We start from the raw sequence: 22,258 nt of genomic DNA, 5'->3' as shown, positions 1-22,258 counted from the left end.
ATCAATGGAGTGCACTACCGAATGAAATAGTGTGTGCCAAAACAATTCACAAATTTAAGGATATGTACGATAAATATGGTTTAAAGACACGGGACAGTACGAGCTTGACTCATTCCTGTAAAGATACAATTAGGTAAGTACACACACACACACACACATTTACTTGTACTTAGCCCCAAGGGGAGAAGGGACAGACCCTCACAACTGCGCATTGCAATCTGTGACATCCGCAGCAGGGCCCGACAAACCCATCCCCTTACCTGCACCTGACCTGATCACTAGACCAAATACGGGAAAATATCCCGTCGGGGCCGCGTCACCATTTATTCATTCACTCCTATCACAGCTACTCTTCCATGTTCAATAGACATCCCTCTCGCATCCAGCGCTTTCATCACACTGTCCATCCATCCTGTTCGTGGTCTTCCTCTCAGCCTTACACCTCTCACATCAGATCCATTCTTTTTCACCAGTCGTTCTTCATCCATTCTCTCCATAAGCCCAAACTATCCCAACACCCTCTGTTCAACTCGTTCAGCCATCTCTCGTATAACACCAGATCTTCGCACTTCATTTTCTCACTTGATCCATACGCGCCACTCCACACATACTCCTCAGACACCTCATCTCCATTACAGTCAAACTTTTCCTCTCTGCTACACCCATATTCCATGTTTCAGCCCCATATAATGCAGTGGGTATCACTACACCCTCATACAGCCGTTTCTTTACGTCCATTCTGAGTGAACGACATCTAAACACTTTTCATTCCTCCCAGCACCTTTCCTACTTCATTCTTTCTAAACTGCACCTCTGCATCTATTCTTCCATCCACAGCAACATGTTACCCTAAATACTTAACACTCTACCTCCTCAACTAACTCACCATTCAGAACTACATTCATCCTCCTACCATCTACCAACCTCGCACACTTCAACACTTTACTCTTATTCTCATTTACTCTCCATTTCTTCCTTTCACACACCATTCCAAACTCCTCTACCAACTGTCTCCCGTCACTTCTCCGGATCAGCCACCAGTGCAGTAACAAGAAAACAATGGAATATTATAAAAGCAGTCACGCATGACATCTATATCGATATTAAACGAGGTTGAGGTCCCATATACTAAATAAACCGTTAAGAGGTGGTATGAGGCTCTTACCTTTTAGGCTACACCTTATTTTACTGATGAAGATAAAAGCAGAGGACGTACCACGAATCCCTATGTCAGTTTCAATAGTCTGGTCCTTTGCTGTTTATATTATCAATCAATCAATCATTTCCTGTGGCACCCCACGGGATGCATAGGGCCTCGATGAACTCTCTCCACCAATATTTGTCTCTTGCCTTCTCCTTCAGGTCCCACCAACACTCCTCTCCTGCTTCTTTTTTCATTGTCCTCAACCAGGTTTCCTTCGGCCTACCTCTACCTCTTCTTCCTCTAGCAGTCCACTCCGGCACATCCTGTATTAAACTGCCTTCTTTTCTGTATATGTGCCCCAACCACTTCCAGCGAGACAGTCTCACATATTCATTAACTGGTTCCACTCTCGTAATATCCCTTACTCTTTCATTTGTAACTCTGTCTTGCCACTTTACCCCAAGAATCATTCTCAGTATTTTATTCTCAAATTATCTTAATACTTCTGGTATCAGTATAATCTATATCGGTATCATGTACTAGCCCCAGGTTAACTTCAAACGTAAGCCCCAGTTTCTGCCGGCTGAAGCTGCTTTTGTCTGTCAATCCACCATCCACCTGTCGGGGGATAGGAAGGGTCCGGGGATTATGTTGAAAGCTCAGAACAGTAGAACCGCCTACTTATATCAGTGCCACCGCATGAAGGGGTCTTTCTCCAGCACTGCATCAGTAACACGCAAGAGGATATATAATTAGGCTGGATATTCTGTTAACTAATCTAGCGCATTTTTAACACGAATGTAGCAATATTTGTGAATACATTGCAACCCTGACATCAACAGCACCACACAAACACAGCTGACCGCCAAACCGCACGGCCTAGTTTTATCACATTTCCACATTTATTGTACCGTAAGTAGATAAATGAGAGCCAGCCCATGTATTATAATTAGCCGCCTAGATTCCCTGCCTTCATGGGAATATCAAAACTATCACCTAGCCTCGATACGTACTTCATGGCGGGATCAAAATTTTATCGAACTGTTGTTGGATGCTGGCCAAAATCAAAGTGGTCAGTTTAAATGTTTATATACAGTTTATTATATCCCACAAAGGACAGGAAGCCATTAATTTCTCTTTGTAGCATCACCCATATTTCAGGTTTTTACAGAAATTATGCAGATTGTTAGTGGCGAGGCAGTAGACCATTTATTTAGGTTCTATTTAGTTTATTTTCTATGTAGCTTGTACGTAGGAGACGCAAGAGTAGTAAAAAATAAATATTGGTTAGCATTACCCTTAAATATAGTCCAAAGTTGAGTATTTTGAGTGCAGAAATAAAAAAAATACAACCCTTGGCCTTTTGATATCAGGTTATGTGTTACAGCAGCAGTTCTGTATGTGCATTATCTTTTAGTAACCGTTCTGTTGCAAAGTGGAATAATTTCTCTTGGAATATTGTTTGTTTAATTGAGAATGACGTCTTAGGGCAGTCAAATGGTGGGTGACAGAGTGACTTGGAGGCGTTTTGTCTGCGGCCACCGTTTGCGGGATTAGGGCGTCGGGCTATAGATAGAGACGTCTTAGGGTGCGGCCACACTTGCTCGAAACATGATCAACGAGATGAAATGAAACACTGGGTTAGAGGTCTTGTAGTATTTGAATCTGAATGTCTGATGGACCCCTGAGCCTCGTTTCCTCATGACAGTCACATGTTCGGGGGCAAGTGTGTCTGGCCTGTGACACGACTGCTGTACTACCCCATTGTAAAACCTGTTAGTTAGAGGAGTAATTTATAATGGGATCTATTATCATTTCAACCGCTAACAGAATTACAATTTTTTTTATCCCTTTTTATCGGTATTTTAGACAATTCTTCCAGTAAGACACTTTACTTCCATGACATTTTCATTGCAAATTATTTTTATTTTACTCCTGAAGGTTAGGTTAGGTTAAGTTAGGTTAGGTTAAGTTAGGTTGTCAGGTTAGGTTAAGTTAGGTTGTTAGGTTAGGTTAAGTTAGGTTAGGTTAAGTTAAGTTAGGTTGTTAGGTTAGGTTAAGTTAGGTTGTTAGGTTAGGTTAGGTTAAGTTAGGTTAGGTTAGGTTAGGTTGTTAGGTTAGGTTAGGTTAGGTTAAGTTAGGTTAGGTTAAGTTAAGTTAGGTTGTTAGGTTAGGTTAGGTTAGGTTGTTAGGTTAGGTTAGGTTAGGTTAAGTTAGGTTAGGTTAGGTTAGGTTGTTAGGTTAGGTTAGGTTAGGTTAAGTTAGGTTCAAGAGTAAAATAAAAATAATTTGCGACAAAGATGCCATAGAAGAAAAGCGTCTGAGGATTGTCTAAAACACCGGAAAAAGGTTCAAACTCTTGTAATTCTGTCAGGGGTTGAAATGATAATTTTGCCTTTGTAATGATTTTGACAGTGAAGCACCTCAATTGAAATGGAGGTCAGTGTTGAAAAATCTATCTATCTACAGCCAAATGCCTTAATCCTGTAAGGGGTGGCCACAAACAAATCACCTCCATGTCGCCCTGTCTCCTGCTGTTTTGGTGCTGTCCCCCTGTCTTGCACCACCCTGTTTCATATACCTCTTCACTCCATCCCTCAGTCTCATCTTTGGTCTCCCCCTCCCTCTACACACAAACACTCTCGTCTCAAAATGAATAGATCTTGAATTTGGCTCCCTGTTATCTTTTGTTTTTTTCTTGGAGGGAACAATGATGCATGCTTCTGGCCTTTGGTTCCTTCTTCCTTGCATTAAAGAGAGAGAGAGAGAAAAAAAAAGTCACCATGATGATAAAGGTTAACGTATTGCATCGTTTTCAGAAAGATGAGTGAGTCACGGATGGAATACCGGCTGAAGAACACGCCGAGTGACTGCATACAGAGTGTCAAGTTTGGGCCGTCCTCGTCACAGTTCCTGCTGGTGGCGTCGTGGGATAAGAGCGTGCGGCTGTTTGATGTTGTTAATAATAATATGAGGCTCCAGTATCAGCACACCGGCCCTGTGCTGGACTGCTGTTTTCAGGTATAGTACACTGGCTATGGTGGGGGTACAGCTAAGAGTATACTGTATATGTTTAGCAACTTTCCATCTTGTGCAGTGTCTGTGATAAGTGGGTGCGTAAGAGATGTAGTGGTATTAGAGGTAGACTGTGAGATAATGCTGATTTCATGTGTGTGGTGTGTCGGGGAGAGCAGGTGGAGATTGTCAAGTGTGAAAGGACTGAACTTGCTGGTGAATCTCTTGAGTATGTGGATGAGTTTTGTTATTTAGGAGACATGATATGTGCTGGAGGTGGGGCTGGAGCAGCTCTGTGGCTAGAGTGAGGAGTGGTTGGAAGAAGTTCAGGGAGCTGTTCCCTCTCCTGACACAAGAGCTCTCCTTTGATGCAAAGAGAGCTTTGTATGCAGCATGTGTTAGGAGTATAATGCTGTGTGGTAGTGAGACCTGGGCAGTAAAGGAAGGTGATATTCTCAGGCTCAGATATGCAGAAATGATAGTGATTAAGTGGAAGTGTAGTGCGTCCTTGAATGCGAGGCCTGGGGGGGCCAGGGTTACGGTGTAAGAGTTGAGGGGAAGGCTGGGACTGGAGTGTATTGGTGCTGTGATGAGGAGGGGTAGATTGAGATGGTTTGGGAGGAAGGATGGGACTGGAGTGTATTGGTGTTGTGATGAGGAGGGGTAGATTGAGATGGTTTGGGAGGAAGGATGGGACTGGAGTGTATTGGTGTTGTGATGAGGAGGGGTAGATTGAGATGGTTTGGGAGGAAGGATGGGACTGGAGTGTATTGGTGTTGTGATGAGGAGGGGTAGATTGAGATGGTTTGGGAGGAAGGATGGGACTGGAGTGTATTGGTGCTGTGATGAGGAGGGGTAGATTGAGATGGTTTGGGAGGAAGGATGGGACTGGAGTGTATTGGTGTTGTGATGAGGAGGGGTAGATTGAGATGGTTTGGGAGGAAGGATGGGACTGGAGTGTATTGGTGTTGTGATGAGGAGGGGTAGATTGAGATGGTTTGGGAGGAAGGATGGGACTGGAGTGTATTGGTGCTGTGATGAGGAGGGGTAGATTGAGATGGTTTGGGAGGAAGGATGGGACTGGAGTGTATTGGTGTTGTGATGAGGAGGGGTAGATTGAGATGGTTTGGGCATGAGGAGATGATGGAGGATGGCTGTTGGATATGGAAGGTGAGAAATGTGAGCATCTGGGGTAGGGTGGTCAGGGGCAGATTGAAAAAGACCTGGGACAAGGTCATAGAGTGTGACCTCAGGGATAAGGTACTGTGTGGGGAGACTGTTAGAGATGAGCAGCATGGAGAGGCGGCATTAGGTGACCAAGGCCGATGCATGCACGTTTGTTGAAGCCTTAATAAATATGATAAATGAAATGGTATACAGTAAACACAGTAGCCAGGAAAATCTATCTATCTATTACCAGATGCCTTAATCCCGTAAGGGGTGGCCACAGACAAATCGCCTCCATGTCGCCCTGTCCCCTGCCATTTCACTGCCCTGCTCCCAGCTCACACACCCCCTCTCTCATATACCTCTCTACTCCATCCCTCCATCTCATTCTTGGCCTCCCCCTTCTTCTACCCACCTCGTCCTCACTCACATACACTCCCCTCGTCAGTTTTCACTCTCCATCCTCTCCACATGTCCAGGAAAATATCTATCTATCTCTTTATTGCCAGACGCCTCAATCCTGTTTGGGGTGGCCACAAACAAATCGCCTCCAAGTCGCCCTGTCCCCCGCCATTTCACTGCCCTGCTCCCAACTCACACCCCCCTCTCATATACCTCTCCACCCCATCCCTCCATCTCACCCTCGGCCTCCCCCTCCCTCTTACCCCCTCCACCTCATTCACATACACTCTCTTTGTCAGTCTTTCACCCTCCATCCTCTCCACATGGCCAAACCACCTCAGTGTGTTCCTCATAACACTTCCTATCACATCCACATCCACACCACAATGCTCCTTTATATCCTTATTCGTCAGCCTGTCTCTCCATGTGACTCCACAGGCTCCTCTTAAATAACTCATTTCCACTGCTCTCACTCTTGACTTGTGTCCTTCCAACAACGTCCAAGCTTCACTTCCGTACGTTAGAGTTGGTATCACAATGCAGTACTGTCATGTAGTAACTTTTTCACTTCCATGCTCACTTCCCCGTTTCTTATCACTGCATTCAAGGAACCAGCAACCTTTCTTCCCTGCTGTACCCTTTCAAGCACTTCACCCTCCAAACCTCCATCCTTACTCATCACACTACCCAAGTACTTAAACGTACTCACATTTTCCAATTCCTTACCATCCAACCTCGCTGTACATTCACTGACTTCACCTCTCTCAAAGACCATCACTTTACTCTTCCCTACATTCACCTTTAGATTCCGTTTCTTACTCACTCTCCCAAACTCATCCACCAAGCCTTGCAGCTCCCCTTCGTCTTCACTCAACAACACAGTATCATCTGCAAACAGCAGTACAGGGAGTTTCCAAACACTATCCTCTCTCACCCGGGCCACTCCAACATCCACCACCCAACCTTGTACCTCTTTTATATATGTAAGTGTTCCCCAGGAGGTCAGCTTCAGCCTGCAGTCCACTGGGTTCCTCTCGAGATAAGCTTGGTACCACTATAACAGCAGCAGAGACATACCATACTGTTTTTTCTCTAAGTTGGCCCAGATTTTCATCCTTTTGCAGGTTACTTTACATAGTTATGTGGCAGAAAGAGGATATTCTGCCACTCTACATGCTTTCCCTGGCATTTCTTTGTGACTAGCAACATAATCTTGTGTCATTATATTCTTACAGCTTGGTTTAAGATGGAGAGATGGGAATTTTAGACCAAGTTAGAGTATAATTAGTGTGGGAATCCATTGGCATTTGCTGGCCAGCCTATGCCACACCCCTCGATGCACTGTAACCCTTCATCTGCTGAATTTCAGGCTGAACATATCCAATCTTACGTTGCCCCATGAGGAGTGTAGGAGCCCGGGGCTAGGCAAGTTGGTCTTGACATTTAAGGTGAGAGTGACCAGCCTCACTCATCCCTGAGTGGCATTACATGAGCAATAAACCCCAACCACACCTTGGATATAAACCCGCACAAGCTCAATCCGATTGGTTCGCCTTAATTACGCACTAAACCACCAGGTGCCAAAATTTGGTTATATGGTTACCACCCAGCATAGTAAATGGTTTCCTGGTGTACAGGAAACCATTTGGCTTGTCACTCAGTGTTGAGTCACCCACAGGCAGAAGGAAGAGGAAAGAATGAAAGAAAGAAAGACAGAAGAGGACGGAAGAAAAGAAGGATGGAGGAGAGGAAAGGGCAGACACCTGAGAGCAGCACTGCATCAAATGAGTGGATGGTGAGCGCCCCTGCCTACCACTGATAACCATTTATTATTTTTAACAATTAACTACCTCAAGTAACCATTTCTATTGTTAGTGATGCACCAGGGAGTTTTATTTGGGATAATATCAGACATTTGTGTGTGCTTTGGCCATGTGAAGAGGACGGAGAGGGAGAGACTAACGAGAAGAGTGTATGTGGGTAAAGTGGAAGGAGGGAGAGGGAGACCGAGGATGAGTTGGAGGGGATGGAAAGCAAGAGACTAATGAGAAGAGTGTATGTGAGTGATGTGGAGGGGGGGAGAGGGAAGGAGAGACCGACGATGAGATGGAGTGGAGATGTATATGAGAGAGGGGGATGAGTTGGGGGGAGGGCATCGAAATGACAGGGACAGGGTGACATGGAGGTGATTTGTTTGTGGCCTCCCCATGCAAAATTAAGACATCTGGCAATAGGTAGACAGAGTTTGAGTTTCTTTACCTAGAGTGTGACCTCAGGGACAAAAGACTGAATAAAGAGGCTGCCAGAGATCAAGCAGTCAAGGTTAGTGGTGAGTGTGTTGCTGTTGTAAGGCTTCCCATGGCCCTTGTTTGATGGTTTCCTCACTTTATATGGACAGCTTTGCCTGCATGAGAGAGAGAGAGAGGAGGAAGGTAGAAAAGATGAGAGAGAAATAGAGAAGGAAGAGAGAGAGAGAGTTTGGCTATGTTGTTGTCAAAGAGAGAGAGAGAGGGAAGGGAGGAGGGAGAAGAAAGAAAAAGTAAGAGAGAAATAGAGGAGGAAGAGAGAGAGAGTGTGGTTATGTTGTCATATGAGAGAGAGAGAGAAATAGGGGAGGGAAAGAGAGGGAAGGGAGGAGAAGATAGAAAAAGTGAATGAGAAATTGAGAGAAAAGAGAGAGAGAGAGAGATTAGTTATAGCATTGTCATTGAGAGAGAGAGAGAGAGAGAGGAGGAAGATAGAAAAAGGTGAGAGATATAGAGAAAGAGAGAGAGAGACTGGTCATATCATCATATAAGAGAGAGAGAGAGAAATAGGAGAGGGAAGGGAGGAGGAGGAAGAAAGAAAAAGTAAGAGAGAAGTAGGAAAGGAAGAGAGAGAGAGAGATTGCTTTTTTCATTGTCATATAAATCAATAAACTTTCCCAAACCAGATCCATTTTATTTTTACCCATTTTAAATGAGTTTGGAAATTTAGTAACGCCTCGGTTTTTAGTGATTTAGTTTGTGTATTGTACCTGCCATGATATCTTCTGTCTATCTATTGCCAGACTCCTTAACCCTTTAACCGCGGGTGTCATTCCAGAATGACGTTGCAAAAACTGGACCAAACCGCGGGTGTCATTCTCGAATGTTTGTGAATATTTTGAATACCCCGCGTTTTTTCCGTGCGCCAATTGTTTCAAGGGAGAGTAGCTATTAAGTTCTTTCACTCCAGCCGACCCCCACCTCCCTCTTCCCCCCCCTGGGGCCCCACCTCCCACCCCCTGGGCCCCCCACCCCACCCCTGACCAAGCGCGCATCAGTATCTGTCCAGCTGTGTGAGTGACAACACATGTTGATGTGGCAGTGAAGTGCAGGCAATTACAGTGCCTTTACCTGTCTCAGTGAACACAGAGTGGGTGTTTATCGTATGTGCAGTGTTCATATATGTTTATAGTATTATTATCAGAATGTGATTGGCATTTGGTAATGGTGTGTGAGCGAAAAATAGTGATTACAACACCGCTGATGTGGCAGTGAAGTGCAGGCAATTACAGTGCCTTTTACCTGCCTCAGTGAACACAGAGTGGGTGTTTATCGTATGTGCAGTGTTCATATATGTTTATAGTATTATTATCAGAATGAGGTTGGCATTTGGTAATGGTGTGTGAGCGAAAAATAGTGATTACAACACCGCTGATGTGGCAGTGATTTGCAGGTAATTACAGTGCCTTTTACCTGCCTCAGTGAACACAGAGTGGGTGTTTATCGTATGTGCAGTGTTCATATATGTTTATAGTATTATTATCAGAATGAGGTTGGCATTTGGTAATGGTGTATGAGCGAAGGTAATGATGTGTGAGCGAAAAATAGTGATTTTACACCCCTCACTTCTAACGGCACTGCCCGTCCTGTGAAAGTCAACAAAGTCATGAAACCTACATCAATGGAAAGCTGAAGGTTAGTACTTTCTAATGGTACCTTATTTTTTTCTCTAGCTTTATTCTGTGCAGAGTTATTAAGGTTTAAAGGTTTGTTTACATTTGGCTGAAACCCCCGCGGGAGAGGACAGTCAGACCAAAACAATACCCGCGGTTAAAGGGTTAATGCCATATGGGGTGGCCACAGACAAATTGCCTCCATGTTGCCCTGTCCCTTGCCATTTCACAGCCCTGCTCCCAGCTCACACACCCCTCTCTCATATGTACCTCTCCACTCCAACCCTCCATCTTCTTGTGTATTATCTTTTTGTATGTTATTGATGCAAATTGATGTGGATACTGAAGTGTTAGAAATAACATCATCATTGTCATCATCATCGTCATCAGTCATCTATCATCATCATCATTATTCATCATCATTCATCAGTGGATGTTGGAATGGCCCCAATGAGAGAGGATAGTGTTTGGAAACTCCCTGTACTGTTGTTTGCAGATGATACTGTGTTGTTGAATGAAGACGAAGGGGAGCTGCAAGGCTTGGTAGTTGAGTTTGGGAGAGTGTGTAAGAAACGGAATCTAAAGGTGAATGTAGGGAAGAGTAAAGTGATGGTCTTTGAGAGAGGTGAAGTCAGAGAATGTACAGCGAGGTTGGAGGATGAGGAAATGGAAAATGTGAGTACGTTTAAGTACTTGGGTAGTGTGATGAGTAAGGATGGAAGTTTGGAGGGTGAAGTGCTTGAAAGGGTACAGCAGGGAAGAAAGGTTGCTGGTTCTTTGAAAGCAGTGGTAAGAAACAGGGAAGTGAGCATGGAAGTGAAAAAGTTACTACATGACAGTATTGTGATACCAACTCTAACGTACGGAAGTGAAGCTTGGACCTTGTTGGAAGGACACAAGTCAAGAGTGAGAGCAGTGGAAATGAGTTGAGAGGAGCCTGTGGAGTCACATGGAGAGACAGGCTGACAAATGATGATGTGAAGGAGCATTGTGGTGTGAATGTGGATGTGATGGGAAACGTTAGGAGAAACACATTGCGGTGGTTTGGCCACGTAGAGAGGATGGAGAGTGAAAGACTGATGAGGAGAATGTATATGAGTGAGGTGGAGTTGCAGCACAAACAAATTGCCACTGCCATTAGGGGTGGCCACAAACAAATCACCTCCATGTCACCCTGTCCCCTGTCATTTCACTGTCCTTCCTCCAGCTCACACCCCTCCCTCTGTCACATACCTCTCCATTGCATCCCTCCACCTAATCTTCGGCCTCCTCCTCCCTCTCCCCGCTCCCTACCAGCCTATAACATTACATAATCTGTCACCAACCCTCAACAGGATGGCCTTCCACACGAAATTTGATATTTTGAAAGTTCACATGTTTTATTTATTTATTTATTTATTTTTGTTTGTGATTGTAGGGTTCTTTTTAGTTTGGTTTCAGTTTGTTATTGTATTATCTTTGTAGAGTCTTAACCTAGTTCATTTTAGGTAGTGGAGACCATCATCCACTCACTTGATATAGTGCTCCCTACTTCTTCCTTCACCTTTATCATTCTTTTTCAGTGTCTGTCCTCCTCTCTTCCTATTTCTCCCATCTCTCTTGTCACTTTTTATTACTTTTCTTTCCATTTCAGGTGGCTTTACACTGAGTGACAAGCCTAATGGTTTCCTGTAAGCTAGGAAACTATTTACAACGCTGGGTGGTAACCATATAACCAACCCATACGTGTTCCCTACGTGTCAACAAGTGGGTTGGCGGAGGGTTAGTGCCCCTCCCCGTAAAACAACTAACTCAAATGGCCACCCCTAATGGGATTATGATGTCTGGCTGTACCATACCCCACCGAACGTTGGCCAAACCTCGGTTTAATGATGGGTTTTGATTTTTTAAAGCAATTTTGATTATATTTTAGACTAAAATTGTGTGTTTAGGTTGATTTATAAACAGTTTTTAGGCTTGGATTAATGTGTTTTAGTCATAGGTGGGGTGAACATTGTTATTTTGGGGTACAGTTTACTATGCTTGATTTTTTCCAGACATATTTGACCACTTTCAGATTTCATTTGTTGGTTTTAGTGAGTTACTTACAGGTGTTAGGCATAGGTTAGCCTCTATTACAGCTGTTAGGTCATTTAGATTGGCTTTACACTTGTTTTTGGACTCATTTGGGTGGGTTTAGGACTTGGTTGGGGGGGGGGGAACTCAAGGCTCAGAAACACATCCGTATACTTTACATGTTAAATCTACCCTGATATATGATACCCTGCCTAACGATGGGTTTTTACCTAACCAATTGCATCGTTATACCGGGGTATGCCTGTATCTTGCCGCCATGTGGGGTGTTAATCATCATCATCATCATCCAGACCTCCTTTCCCACTCAAGGGCAGGGTGAGGAGTAGTAATGTCCAGTCAGCCCGAATTTGCCCAGTCCAATGGGCAACGCTTCCATTCACTCATCATTCAAGCCCCTGGAATCCTGGCAATATCGGATACTTCAAAAACTTTCACCACAATCTGTAGCTTTACATAAACACATATGGGGTGTATACATTAAAGAAAAGAATTCCCTCAACAGGATGCCGTACACGCCTACAGTGGTGGGCTAGACGGCCAGCTGAAGACCTTCGACCTCAACACCAACACAGAGACAGTGGTTGGCTCCCACGAAGCTCCCATAAGGTCAGTTTGGATCTCATAGGCTTTAGTGATAGAGTTTTAAGCTCGCTGAAAATTTCATTAGGAGAAACACGTTGAGATGGTTTGGCCATGTGGAGAGGATGGAGAGTGAGAGAATGATGAAGAGAGTGTATGTGAGTGAGGTGGAGGGGGGAGAGGGAGGGGGAGGCCAAGGATGAGATGGAGGGATGGAGTGGAGAGGTATATGTGAGAGGGGGGGTGTAAGCTGGGGGCAGGGCAGTGAAATGGTTGGGGACAGGGTGACATGGAGGCAGTTTGTTTGTGGCCACCCCTTATGTGATTATGGCGTCAGGCAATAAATATATCGATTGATGAAAATTGCTGACAAACTGTGTATTGAAGATGCATTGATACCTATAATACTGATATGCCAATTCCTCCCAGTTTTCTCTATCACATGGAAATAGGTTATATTTGCACAGTCTAAGACACAACTATCTTGCCAAAGTTTGACGAATATACAGCGGAAAAACTGAACCATTTGAAACATTCACTGGTAGAGATGGGGTTTTCATTGTACAGTATTTTGCCAGGTGTATATTTTCTTTAGAGAGAACTGGGAAGATAGCTAAGTTGTGCTTTAGATTGTACATCCTTCTGTCTATCTACTTATCTATCTATTGCCAGACGCCTTAATCCCATAACAGTTGGCCATACACAAATCCCCTCCATGTTGCCGTCCCCCGCCATTTCACTACCCTGGTTGCAGTTCACACCCGCCTCTCTCATATACCTCTCCACTCCTTCCCTTCATCTCATCCTTGGCCTCCCCCTCCTTGACATATGAAAAAGGCTTACATGTACACTAACCAAAAAGTATCCAGACACTGCAAGCACCGTACATTTTTAAATATATGGCCAAAGAATCTAAAAACAGGAAGGATGGGACTGGAGTGTACTGATGTTGGGTGAGGAGAGGCAGATTGAGATGGTACGAACATTTGGAGAGGATGGGGGATGACAGTTGGGTGCAGAAAGTGAGAAGTGTGAATGTTGGGGGTAGGGTTGTGAGAAGCAGACCAAACAAGCCCTGGGAAGAGGTCATAGAGTGTGACCTCAAGGATAAGGGACTGAATAGGGAGGCTGCCAGAGATCAAGCAGCATGGAGAACTGCCGTTAGGTGACCAAGGTGGATGTAAGCATGTTGGAACCTTTATAAACAAAATGAGTCAGTCTGTCAGTGAATGGTTACTCCAGTGTACAGCAGCACGGTGGCCTCAGGTACTGACTTCATTACATCACTACAATCAGGCATCCAAACCACTGAAATTATAAGCTACATTCTGCCCATTGACACAGCCATCCTGTCTTGGTGTTGGGACAGTTTGTGGTGAGTGTACACTGCTTAATTTTTTAGTCCTGTATTATACACTGGGCTGGGATGTGTATTATTGTTATTAGAGTTGCAGCACACGACTCTGAGGTTGTCATTATCATACCCAGGCAACTTACCTGTCAACTGTGCTTCCGATTTCGTATCATATACACGAATCATATTATTATACACAAACATATTATACACAATTCACATGCATATCATATTATGCACGAAATCAAAAGTACAATTGATGGATAGGTTGATAGGTTGACAACCTCGGAGTCGTTCGCTGCGACTGTAGTATTGTATCATTGTTTGTTTTTCAGGTGTGTCGAGTTCTGTCCAGAGGTGAATGTGGTGATCACAGGGTCGTGGGACTCCAATATTAAGTTGTGGGACCCTCGAGGCAACAGAGAAGCAGGCACATTCCAGCAGCCAAACAAAGTACGTCTGATTACCTAAACCAGCTTAAATATAGTGGGCCCTTGTTTTATGGGAGTTTTATGGGTGGGTGGGGGTGGATAGGGCCCTCGTCTTTTAGGTCAATTGTGAGTACAGTATTATAGTCGCAGCGCACAACTCTGAGGTTGTCAATATCGAGCCCTGGCAATCTACCATTGAAAAGTGCTTCCAATTTCATATCATACACAAAATCATATTATTATGCACGAATAGATTACACACGAATTTTATTATACTTGAATGTATTATACACGAAACACGTCTCATACACGAAATCAGACACACTTTTGAATGGTAGGTTGCCAGGACACGGTAATAACGACCTCAGAGTCACGCTTTGTGGCTATAGGAGTCTTAAATACCTCCATTGGTCATTTAACTGCTAGGGATGAATGTTGGCCTGATAATACATCTCTCGTACTTATCTCTTTCCTGTTAATATCAAGTGCCAGAGACAGACGTTAGCCAAATATTACACCTCTTGTACTTATCATTTTCCTCCTCTGGCTAATATTCTTAAACTGAGAGAGGCATGATATATTTCCCAGGCTATACACACCTCTTGCACTTTCCTCCACTGGCTAATATTCGTAAACTTAGAGGCTTGATATATTTCCCAGGCTATAGATTCAAAAGTTCACCAAATATTTCACGTCTTCTTGCTTTCCTTTGTTGTGAGAGGCTAGTGTGTTTGTCAGGTCATTGATGATTCTCTGATATAATGCATTAGGGGCCAAAATTTGCCTAGTGTTGCACCTTTTTGGCTTGTCATTTACCTCTCCTGGCTAAAATTCCGCAGATGAGGGATGTTTGATATGTTTTTGTGCCGATAGATAGACTCCTTGATGTGTAACAGACATGCCCAAGTCCAAAGCAGATGCAGTGGACATAAATACCATAAATACAGATAGACTTTAAGAAAAACAACAAGACAGTGAACAGTGACTTCAGAAACACAGCAATATGGCCTTTGAAGCGTGGCATTCTTTTCAGAATAGTTTGTACTAGTTTCATAATTCTTTTTTGTCTATCTATGGCCAGATGCCTTAATCCCATAAGGGGTGGCCACAAACAAATTGCCTCCATGTCTCCCTGTCCCCTGCCATTTCACTGCCCTGCTCCCACCTCACACCTCCCTCTCTCATATACCTCTCCACTCCATCCCTCCATCTCATTCTTGGCCTCCACCTCACTCACATACACTCTCTTTGTCAGTCTCTTACTCCATCCTCTCCACATGGCCAAACCACCTCAGTGTGTTTCATACTTGTTAGTGGGGAAAAAAATGGTAGTGTTCTTACCTGCATCTCTAGAGCCATGAAAAGTTGGTCACCATATTCTTGTATAAATAAATCTGTTGAACGAATAAATCTCATTCCATAGGTGTATACGATGGGTTTAAGCGGAGAGAAGGTGGTAGTTGGCACGTCGAATCGTAAGGTGATGGTGTGGGACCTACGCAACATGGGGTTCGCACAGCAGCGCCGAGAGTCATCACTAAAGTACCAGACACGATGCATACAGTGCTTCCCTAACAAACAGGTGAGTGAGAGAGAGAGAGAGAGAGAGAGAGAGAGGAAGGGGGAGGGGGGAGAGAGAGATTAGGTGCCAAGCCATCACTAAAGTACTCGACACAATGCATACACTGCTTCCTGACAAACGTACGTGTGTGTGTGTGTGTGTGTGTGTGTGTGTATAAACAATGCCAGAAGCTTCAGTCAGGAACAAAAAAAATCCATATTTAAGAAAAATTGAAGTAAAGAAAGCTACAATCAAGTTATGTTTATTTTGAGATGCCTGGACACACTGCATTTAAAAAACTGGAGGTCATAGACATAGGGAAATACAGAGTGAGGAAGATAGGGTCCAGAGATGACCATTTGAGTAAAAGATGGAAGAAGAGCATAAGACAGTATGGATCAGTTGGGTCAAGGATTGTGTGGGTAAAGTTGAAAGTTGGAATACAAATGTGGGGGATTGTGTGTGTGTATGCGCCAACGCAAGATCGTGCTAGAAGAGTGAGAGAAGAGTTCTGGACAAATGTGGAAGTGTGCATGGAAAAGTTTGGAAGGAATGAGAGAGTGTTTTTGATTGGTGATATGAATGGTAAAGTTGGTAATGTGAAGGTGGATGGAATAGTTGGTGAGTGGGGTGTGCCTGCTGAGATAGATGAGAATGGGAGTGCGTTAGTGGACATTTGTGCTGGGAGGGGGTTGGTGATAGCCAATACCCTCTTCAGGCATAAAATGATCCACAGGTATACATGGCGAGTGATGAGAAGGGTGGGTGGTGAACTGAGTGAAAGGAAGGCAATGATTGATTATGTGTGTGTGGATGAAAGGATGCGAAGATGTGTAAAGGATGCAAGAGTGTATAGAGGTTGGGGGAGTGGACTTTCTGACCACTACTTGGTGGTGGCCAGAATCAATGTCCAATTAGAATGGAGGAATAGAAGAAGGGAAAGACGAGAGGAAGGAGTAGTTGCAAGGAGAGTGGAAAGGTTACAAAAGGATGAGAAAAAAGGCAGAGTATAAGAGAGAAGTGGAGGAACGATTGGGCAAATATGAAATGGAGCAGATGGGAGACATGGAAGGTGTGTGTAGGATATTTACAGAAGAAATATGTGCAGCATGTGATGTGGTGTGTGGAAGGAAGAGAGAAGACGGAGGGGGTGCAAGGAACAGCGTGGTGGACAGAAGAGGTGAAACAGGCTGTGGCACAAAAGAAGAAAGCATACAATGAATGGTTGAGAAATAGGGGCGTGGAAGAAGTTGAGAGGCGGAGAGAGAGTTATATGTGGAAAGGAAGAGAGAGGTGAAGATATTAGTAAGAGAGAGTAAGAAGAGAGTGGATGAGGAATTTGGAAGGAATTTGAGTGTAAAGTGGAGGGACTGTAAGAAAATGTTCTGGAGAGAAGTGAAAAGAGTAAGACAGGGTGGAAATGAAGTTAGCAGGGGAGTGAAAGATAAAAATGGTAGATTACTAGTGGAGAAGGGAGAAAAAGTGAGCAGATGGAGAGAACACTTTAAGGAATTGTTGAACGTAGAGGATGGAAGTAATGCGAGTATAAGTGGCTGGGGAATGGCTGGGAGAAGGAGGGAGGTGAGAAGACAGGAAGAAATTAGTAGGATAGAAGTTGTGGAAGCAATGAAGAAAGTTAAATCGGGGGAAAGCCCCAGGAATTGATGGAGTGTGTGGTGAAATGCTGAAGCATGGGGGAGAGATAGTAGTAGAATGGATGTGGAAGATGTGCAGATTGGCCTGGGAGGAAGGTAGAGTCCCGGAGGATTGGAAGTCAGGTATAATTATTCCCTTGTACAAAGGAAAAGGGGAAAAAGAAGTGTGTGGTAACCATAGGGGCATTTGTCTTCTTAGTATAATAGGAAAAGTGTATGGTAGGATACTTATAGACAGAGTAAGAGAAAGAACAGAGAAATTAGTTGGAGAAGAACAGGGAGGCTTTAGGAAGGGAAGAGGTTGTGTAGATCAGATATTCATTCTTAGATCTTTAGTGGAAAAGTTTCTAGAGAAGGGAAAGAAGTTGTATGCGGCTTTCATGGATTTGGAGAAAGCATATGACAGGGTGGATAGACAAGGATTGTGGAAAGTGTTAAGAATATATGGAGTAGATGGGAAGTTGTTGAATGCTGTGAAGAGTATGTACGATGGTGCGAAGGCTGCAGTGCGTGTGGATGGTGAACTAAGTGAATTTTTCTCTTTGAAAGTTGGTTTGAAACAGGGATGTGTCATGTCTCCATGGTTGTTCAATCTGTACATGGATGGGGTAATAAAAGAGGTACAAGGTAGGGTAGTGGATGTTGGAGTGGCCCTGGTGAGAGAGGATAGTGTTTGGAAACTCCCTGTACTGTTGTTTGCAGATGATACTGTGTTGTTGAGTGAAGACGAAGGGGAGCTGCAAGGCTTGGTGGATGAGTTTGAGAGAGTGTGTAAAAAAACGGAACCTAAAGGTGAATGTAGGGAAGAGTAAAGTGATGGTCTTTGAGAGAGGTGAAGTTAGTGAATGTACAGGGAGGTTGGATGGTGAGGAATTGGAAAATGTGAGTACGTTTAAGTATTTGGGTAGTGTGATGAGTAAGGATGGAGGTTTGGAGGGTGAAGTGCTTGAAAGGGTACAGCAGGGAAGAAAGGTTGCTGGTTCCTTGAAAGCAGTGATAGGAAACAGGGAAGTGAGCATGGAAGTAAAAAAGTTACTACATGACAGTATTGTGATACCAACTCTAACGTACGGAAGTGAAGCTTGGACATTGTTGGAAGGACACAAGTCAAGAGTGAGAGCAGTGGAAATGAGTTATTTAAGAGGAGCCTGTGGAGTCACGTGGAGAGACAGGCTGACGAATGAGGATATAAAGGAACGTTGTGGTGTGGATGTGGATGTGATAGGAAGTGTTGTGAGGAACACACTGAGGTGGTTTGGCCATGTGGAGAGGATGGAGGGTGAAAGACTGACAAAGAGAGTGTATGTGAGTGAGGTGGAGGGTGGAAGAGGGAGGGGGAGACCGAGGATGAGATGGAGGGATGGGGTGGAGAGGTATATGAGAGAGGGGGGTGTGAGTTGGGAGCAGGGCAGTGAAATGGCGGGGGACAGGGCGACTTGGAGGCGATTTGTTTGTGGCCACCCCAAACGGGATTGAGGCGTCAGGCAATAGATAGATAGATAGATAGAAGAAGGAAAAGTATCCATTAATTCTTGCATTGGAGGGCCAGACAGAATAAGGTTGGGTGTGTTGCTAGATGGGTGCTGCCTGTCCCCTGTAAATACATTCATTTATTTGGGAATAGGCCAGGATGTCTGTTAAAATCTTTCAGTCTATTGCCAAACATCTTAGTCCTGTATGGGGTGGTCACAAACAAATTACATCCATGTTGCCCTGTCCCCTGCCATTTCACTGCCCTGCTCCCGTTTCACACCCCCTTCCCTCATATACCTCTCCACTCCATCCCTCCATCTCATCTTCAGCCTCTCCCTCCTTCTTCCCCCTCCACCTTGATCGCATACACTCTCCTCGTTAGTCTCTCACTCCCCATCCTCTCCACATGGCCAGACCACCTCAGTGCATTTCACCTAACTCTTTGTATCATGATGTTTACTATGTTGAATTTCCATGCACACATAATTTGGCCATGTGGAGAGGATGGAGAGTGAGAGACTGATGAGGAGAGAGTATGTGAGTGAGGTGGAGGGGGGGAGAGGGAGGGGGAGGCCAAGGATGAGATGGAGGGAAGGAGTGGAGAGGTATATGAGAAGGGGGGGGGGTGAGCTGGGAGCAGGGCAGTGAAATGACAGGGGACGGGGTGACATGGAGGTGATTTGTTTGTGGCCACCCTTTACGGGATTATGGCATCTGGCAATAGATAGATAGACATAATTAACGACTTGTAACTCCTCAGGGTTATGTAGTGTCTAGTATTGAGGGCCGCGTTGCAGTGGAGTATTTGGATCCGAGCCCAGAGGTACAGAAGAAGAAATATGCCTTCAAATGCCACAGACTCAAGGAGGACGGCATTGAAAAGATCTTCCCTGTCAATGCTATCAGGTGAGGGACAGTTTTGTTTTGCACTCTCGGCATCAGTAATTCTGTCATCCCTCTTATTTTTCTCACCAAGGCCTTTGAAAATCCATGTAATGATTGCACACTTTGTCATCATCATCATCATCCGAACCTTTCCTACCCTAGTGCAAGGTGAGGAGTAGCAATGTCCAGACAGTCCAAATTTACCTAGTCCAATGGGCCACACTTCTATTCACATCATCGTTCAAGCCCCCGGAATCCTGGCTCTATCGGAAACGCCAAAAACATTCGCCACATTCTGTACCTTACTTTGTACATCATTGTAATAAACGCACAGGAACCAACACTAATCTGACATTAAATAAAGCCATTAATATTGTCCAACATTGGTGACGCTGATCTATCTATCTGTCTATCTATAGCCAGGCCCATATATCCGTAAGTGATGGCCAATTGTCTCTGAGTTAGTTGTTTTACAGCGAGGGGCACAAACCCTGATCCGAGGCCAAACAAAATTAGTGTCAGTTGCTGTTGACTCAATCGGATACGTTTATGTGAAGCTACAAAATGTGGTGAATGTTTTTGGCGTATCCGATAGAGCCAGAATTCCAGGGGCTTGAACGATGAGTGAATGGAAGCGTGGCCCATTGGATTGGGCAAGTTTGGGCTGTTTGGACATTGCTGCTCCTCACCTTGCCCTAGGGTGGGAAAGGAGGTCCGAACAATGATGATGATGCTATGAACTCAACTCTGGTCTACTCAATCCATTGAAAGAGAAGCAGAAAAGGTGATGGGATTTTTGCCGCTGATTGTACATTTCCGTCCTTTCTTGCAGCTTCCATAACGGGTACAACACATTCGCAACAGGAGGGTCCGATGGCTACGTAAACATCTGGGACGGGTTTAACAAGAAGCGTTTGTGTCAGTTCCATCGCTACCCCACATCCATCTCCTCGCTATGCTTCAGTAATGACGGTAAGCACACAGAGAAATGCAGTGGTGTTTGTGTGTGTGTGTGTGTGTGTTTGGTCTTTGGGTTGTTGTATTTCTGTGTACTGGTATATTCATTATATGGAACACTCGGCTTTGACATAAAAGTACAGTAAAACCTCGATATAACTGACTTCAGTAGACCGGAATTTGCTTTTATCGGACTCAAGGAGCTACCGGACTAAATACCTATGTATCAGAAAAAGTCTAATAAAGCCAGAAGCAGTCCAGACTGCCTGACCACTTCATCTGTGTTCACCACAATAAGGTAAATAAAAGACATGTTTATCAGTGTACAATACAGTATTATTATATATATTATACCATTTGATTATTGTAGTGAATGTATAATACAGTACAGTACTGCAGTGGTAGTCAAAACAGTTTATAAACAATTGGTGCGATCCAGACTAATGTCTGATTTATCGCAAAAAGTCCGGGTTAGCGGGGGGAAGTCTGGATGTCGCTTTTATCGGAATTTCATGTTTTTCAAAATGGCTTGGGTCCCAATTAGTCCGTTATAGTGAGGTCTTACTGTACGTGAGTGCTGTGGAGAGGGAGACTGAGGATGAGATAGAGGGATAGGGTGGAGAGATGCATGAGGGAGGGGGATGCAAGTTGGAGAGAGGGCAGTGTGATGGAGGAGGGCAGGATGACATGAACGTGATTTGTTTGTGGCCACCCTTTGTAGGATTAAGACGATTGGTGATAGATAAATTGGGAAGACATACAGCTCTTACTTACCTGGCACTGTAGATATGTTCCTGTGGTCCAAAGTAAGTGGAAGGGTTAAGGATCAGGCAAGGATGATAGTTTTATGAGTAATTGATTTAAGTTGAAAGTGACAGGCAAAGTTATACATTCAGCTCTTTGACCAGTTGGTGGACAAGGGTGCTGCTGAGTGCTTTGTTGTGGTGTGGTGGTGGTAGCAGTAGTAGTAGTGGTGGTGGTGGTGGTGGTGGCGGTGGTGGTGAAAATAATGATAATAATAATAATGATTTTCATTAATTTTTTGCAGGTAACATTCTAGCCATCGCGTGTTCCTACATGTACGAACAGGAGCAGATCGACCCCATGCCAGAGGACTGCATTTTTATCCGCCGCGTTACAGATCAGGAGACCAAGCCTAAATAAACACCATCGGCACATCGGCAAAACAAACACCATTGTCACATCGGCAAAACAAACACCATCCTTCCATCGGCAACAGAAAGTGGACCAGTTGTATATATAACTTTGCATTGTTTGGCAGTCGACAGGCAAGTGGCATTTTAACTTGCCTCTCCTTCCTCCTCCTCCTCCTTTTTCTTGGTCTTCTTTTCCTCCTCCTCCTCCTCTGCCTCCTCCTCACAGGTTGCATTTTAACTTGTCTTTCTCAGTCTTCTTCTTTCTCTTCTTCCTCCTCCTTTTTCTTGTTCTTCTTCTATTCCTCCTCCTCCTCCTCCTCACAGGTTGCATTTTAACGTGTCTCAGCCTTTCTTTTCATCTTCTTCCTCCTCCTTTTTCTTGTTCTCCTCCTCTCTCTCTCTCTCTCTCTCTCTCTCTCTCTCTCTCTCTCTCTCTCTCTCTCTCTCAGATCTACATCAAATTCCTGAAAAGTGTCAATAGAT

The 22,258-nt window shown here is 44.3% G+C and overlaps 1 protein-coding gene across 1 annotated transcript; it reads left to right on the top strand.

Moving 5' to 3' along the window:
• The first annotated feature begins 1,991 nt into the window (after nucleotides 1-1,991).
• On the top strand, nucleotides 1,992-21,993 carry Bub3 (mitotic checkpoint protein Bub3). Its single transcript, XM_080280075.1, has 8 exons — nucleotides 1,992-2,056; nucleotides 3,964-4,165; nucleotides 12,226-12,329; nucleotides 13,992-14,109; nucleotides 15,511-15,669; nucleotides 19,537-19,682; nucleotides 20,494-20,633; nucleotides 21,667-21,993. Exons 2-8 carry the CDS (start codon nucleotides 3,968-3,970, stop codon nucleotides 21,780-21,782), a joined length of 981 nt encoding a protein of 326 aa, XP_080136201.1. The 5' UTR covers nucleotides 1,992-2,056; nucleotides 3,964-3,967; the 3' UTR covers nucleotides 21,783-21,993.
• Nucleotides 21,994-22,258: the final 265 nt, after the last annotated feature.

The sequence above is a fragment of the Coenobita brevimanus genome, chromosome 83 (assembly GCF_032717465.1).
Source record: "Coenobita brevimanus isolate Jiangsu-jjx chromosome 83, ASM3271746v2, whole genome shotgun sequence".
In the NCBI taxonomy this organism is placed as follows: Eukaryota; Metazoa; Arthropoda; class Malacostraca; order Decapoda; family Coenobitidae; genus Coenobita; species Coenobita brevimanus.
Note: the sequence above shows the minus strand (reverse complement) of the source record. Positions and strands in the feature narration are given on the sequence as shown.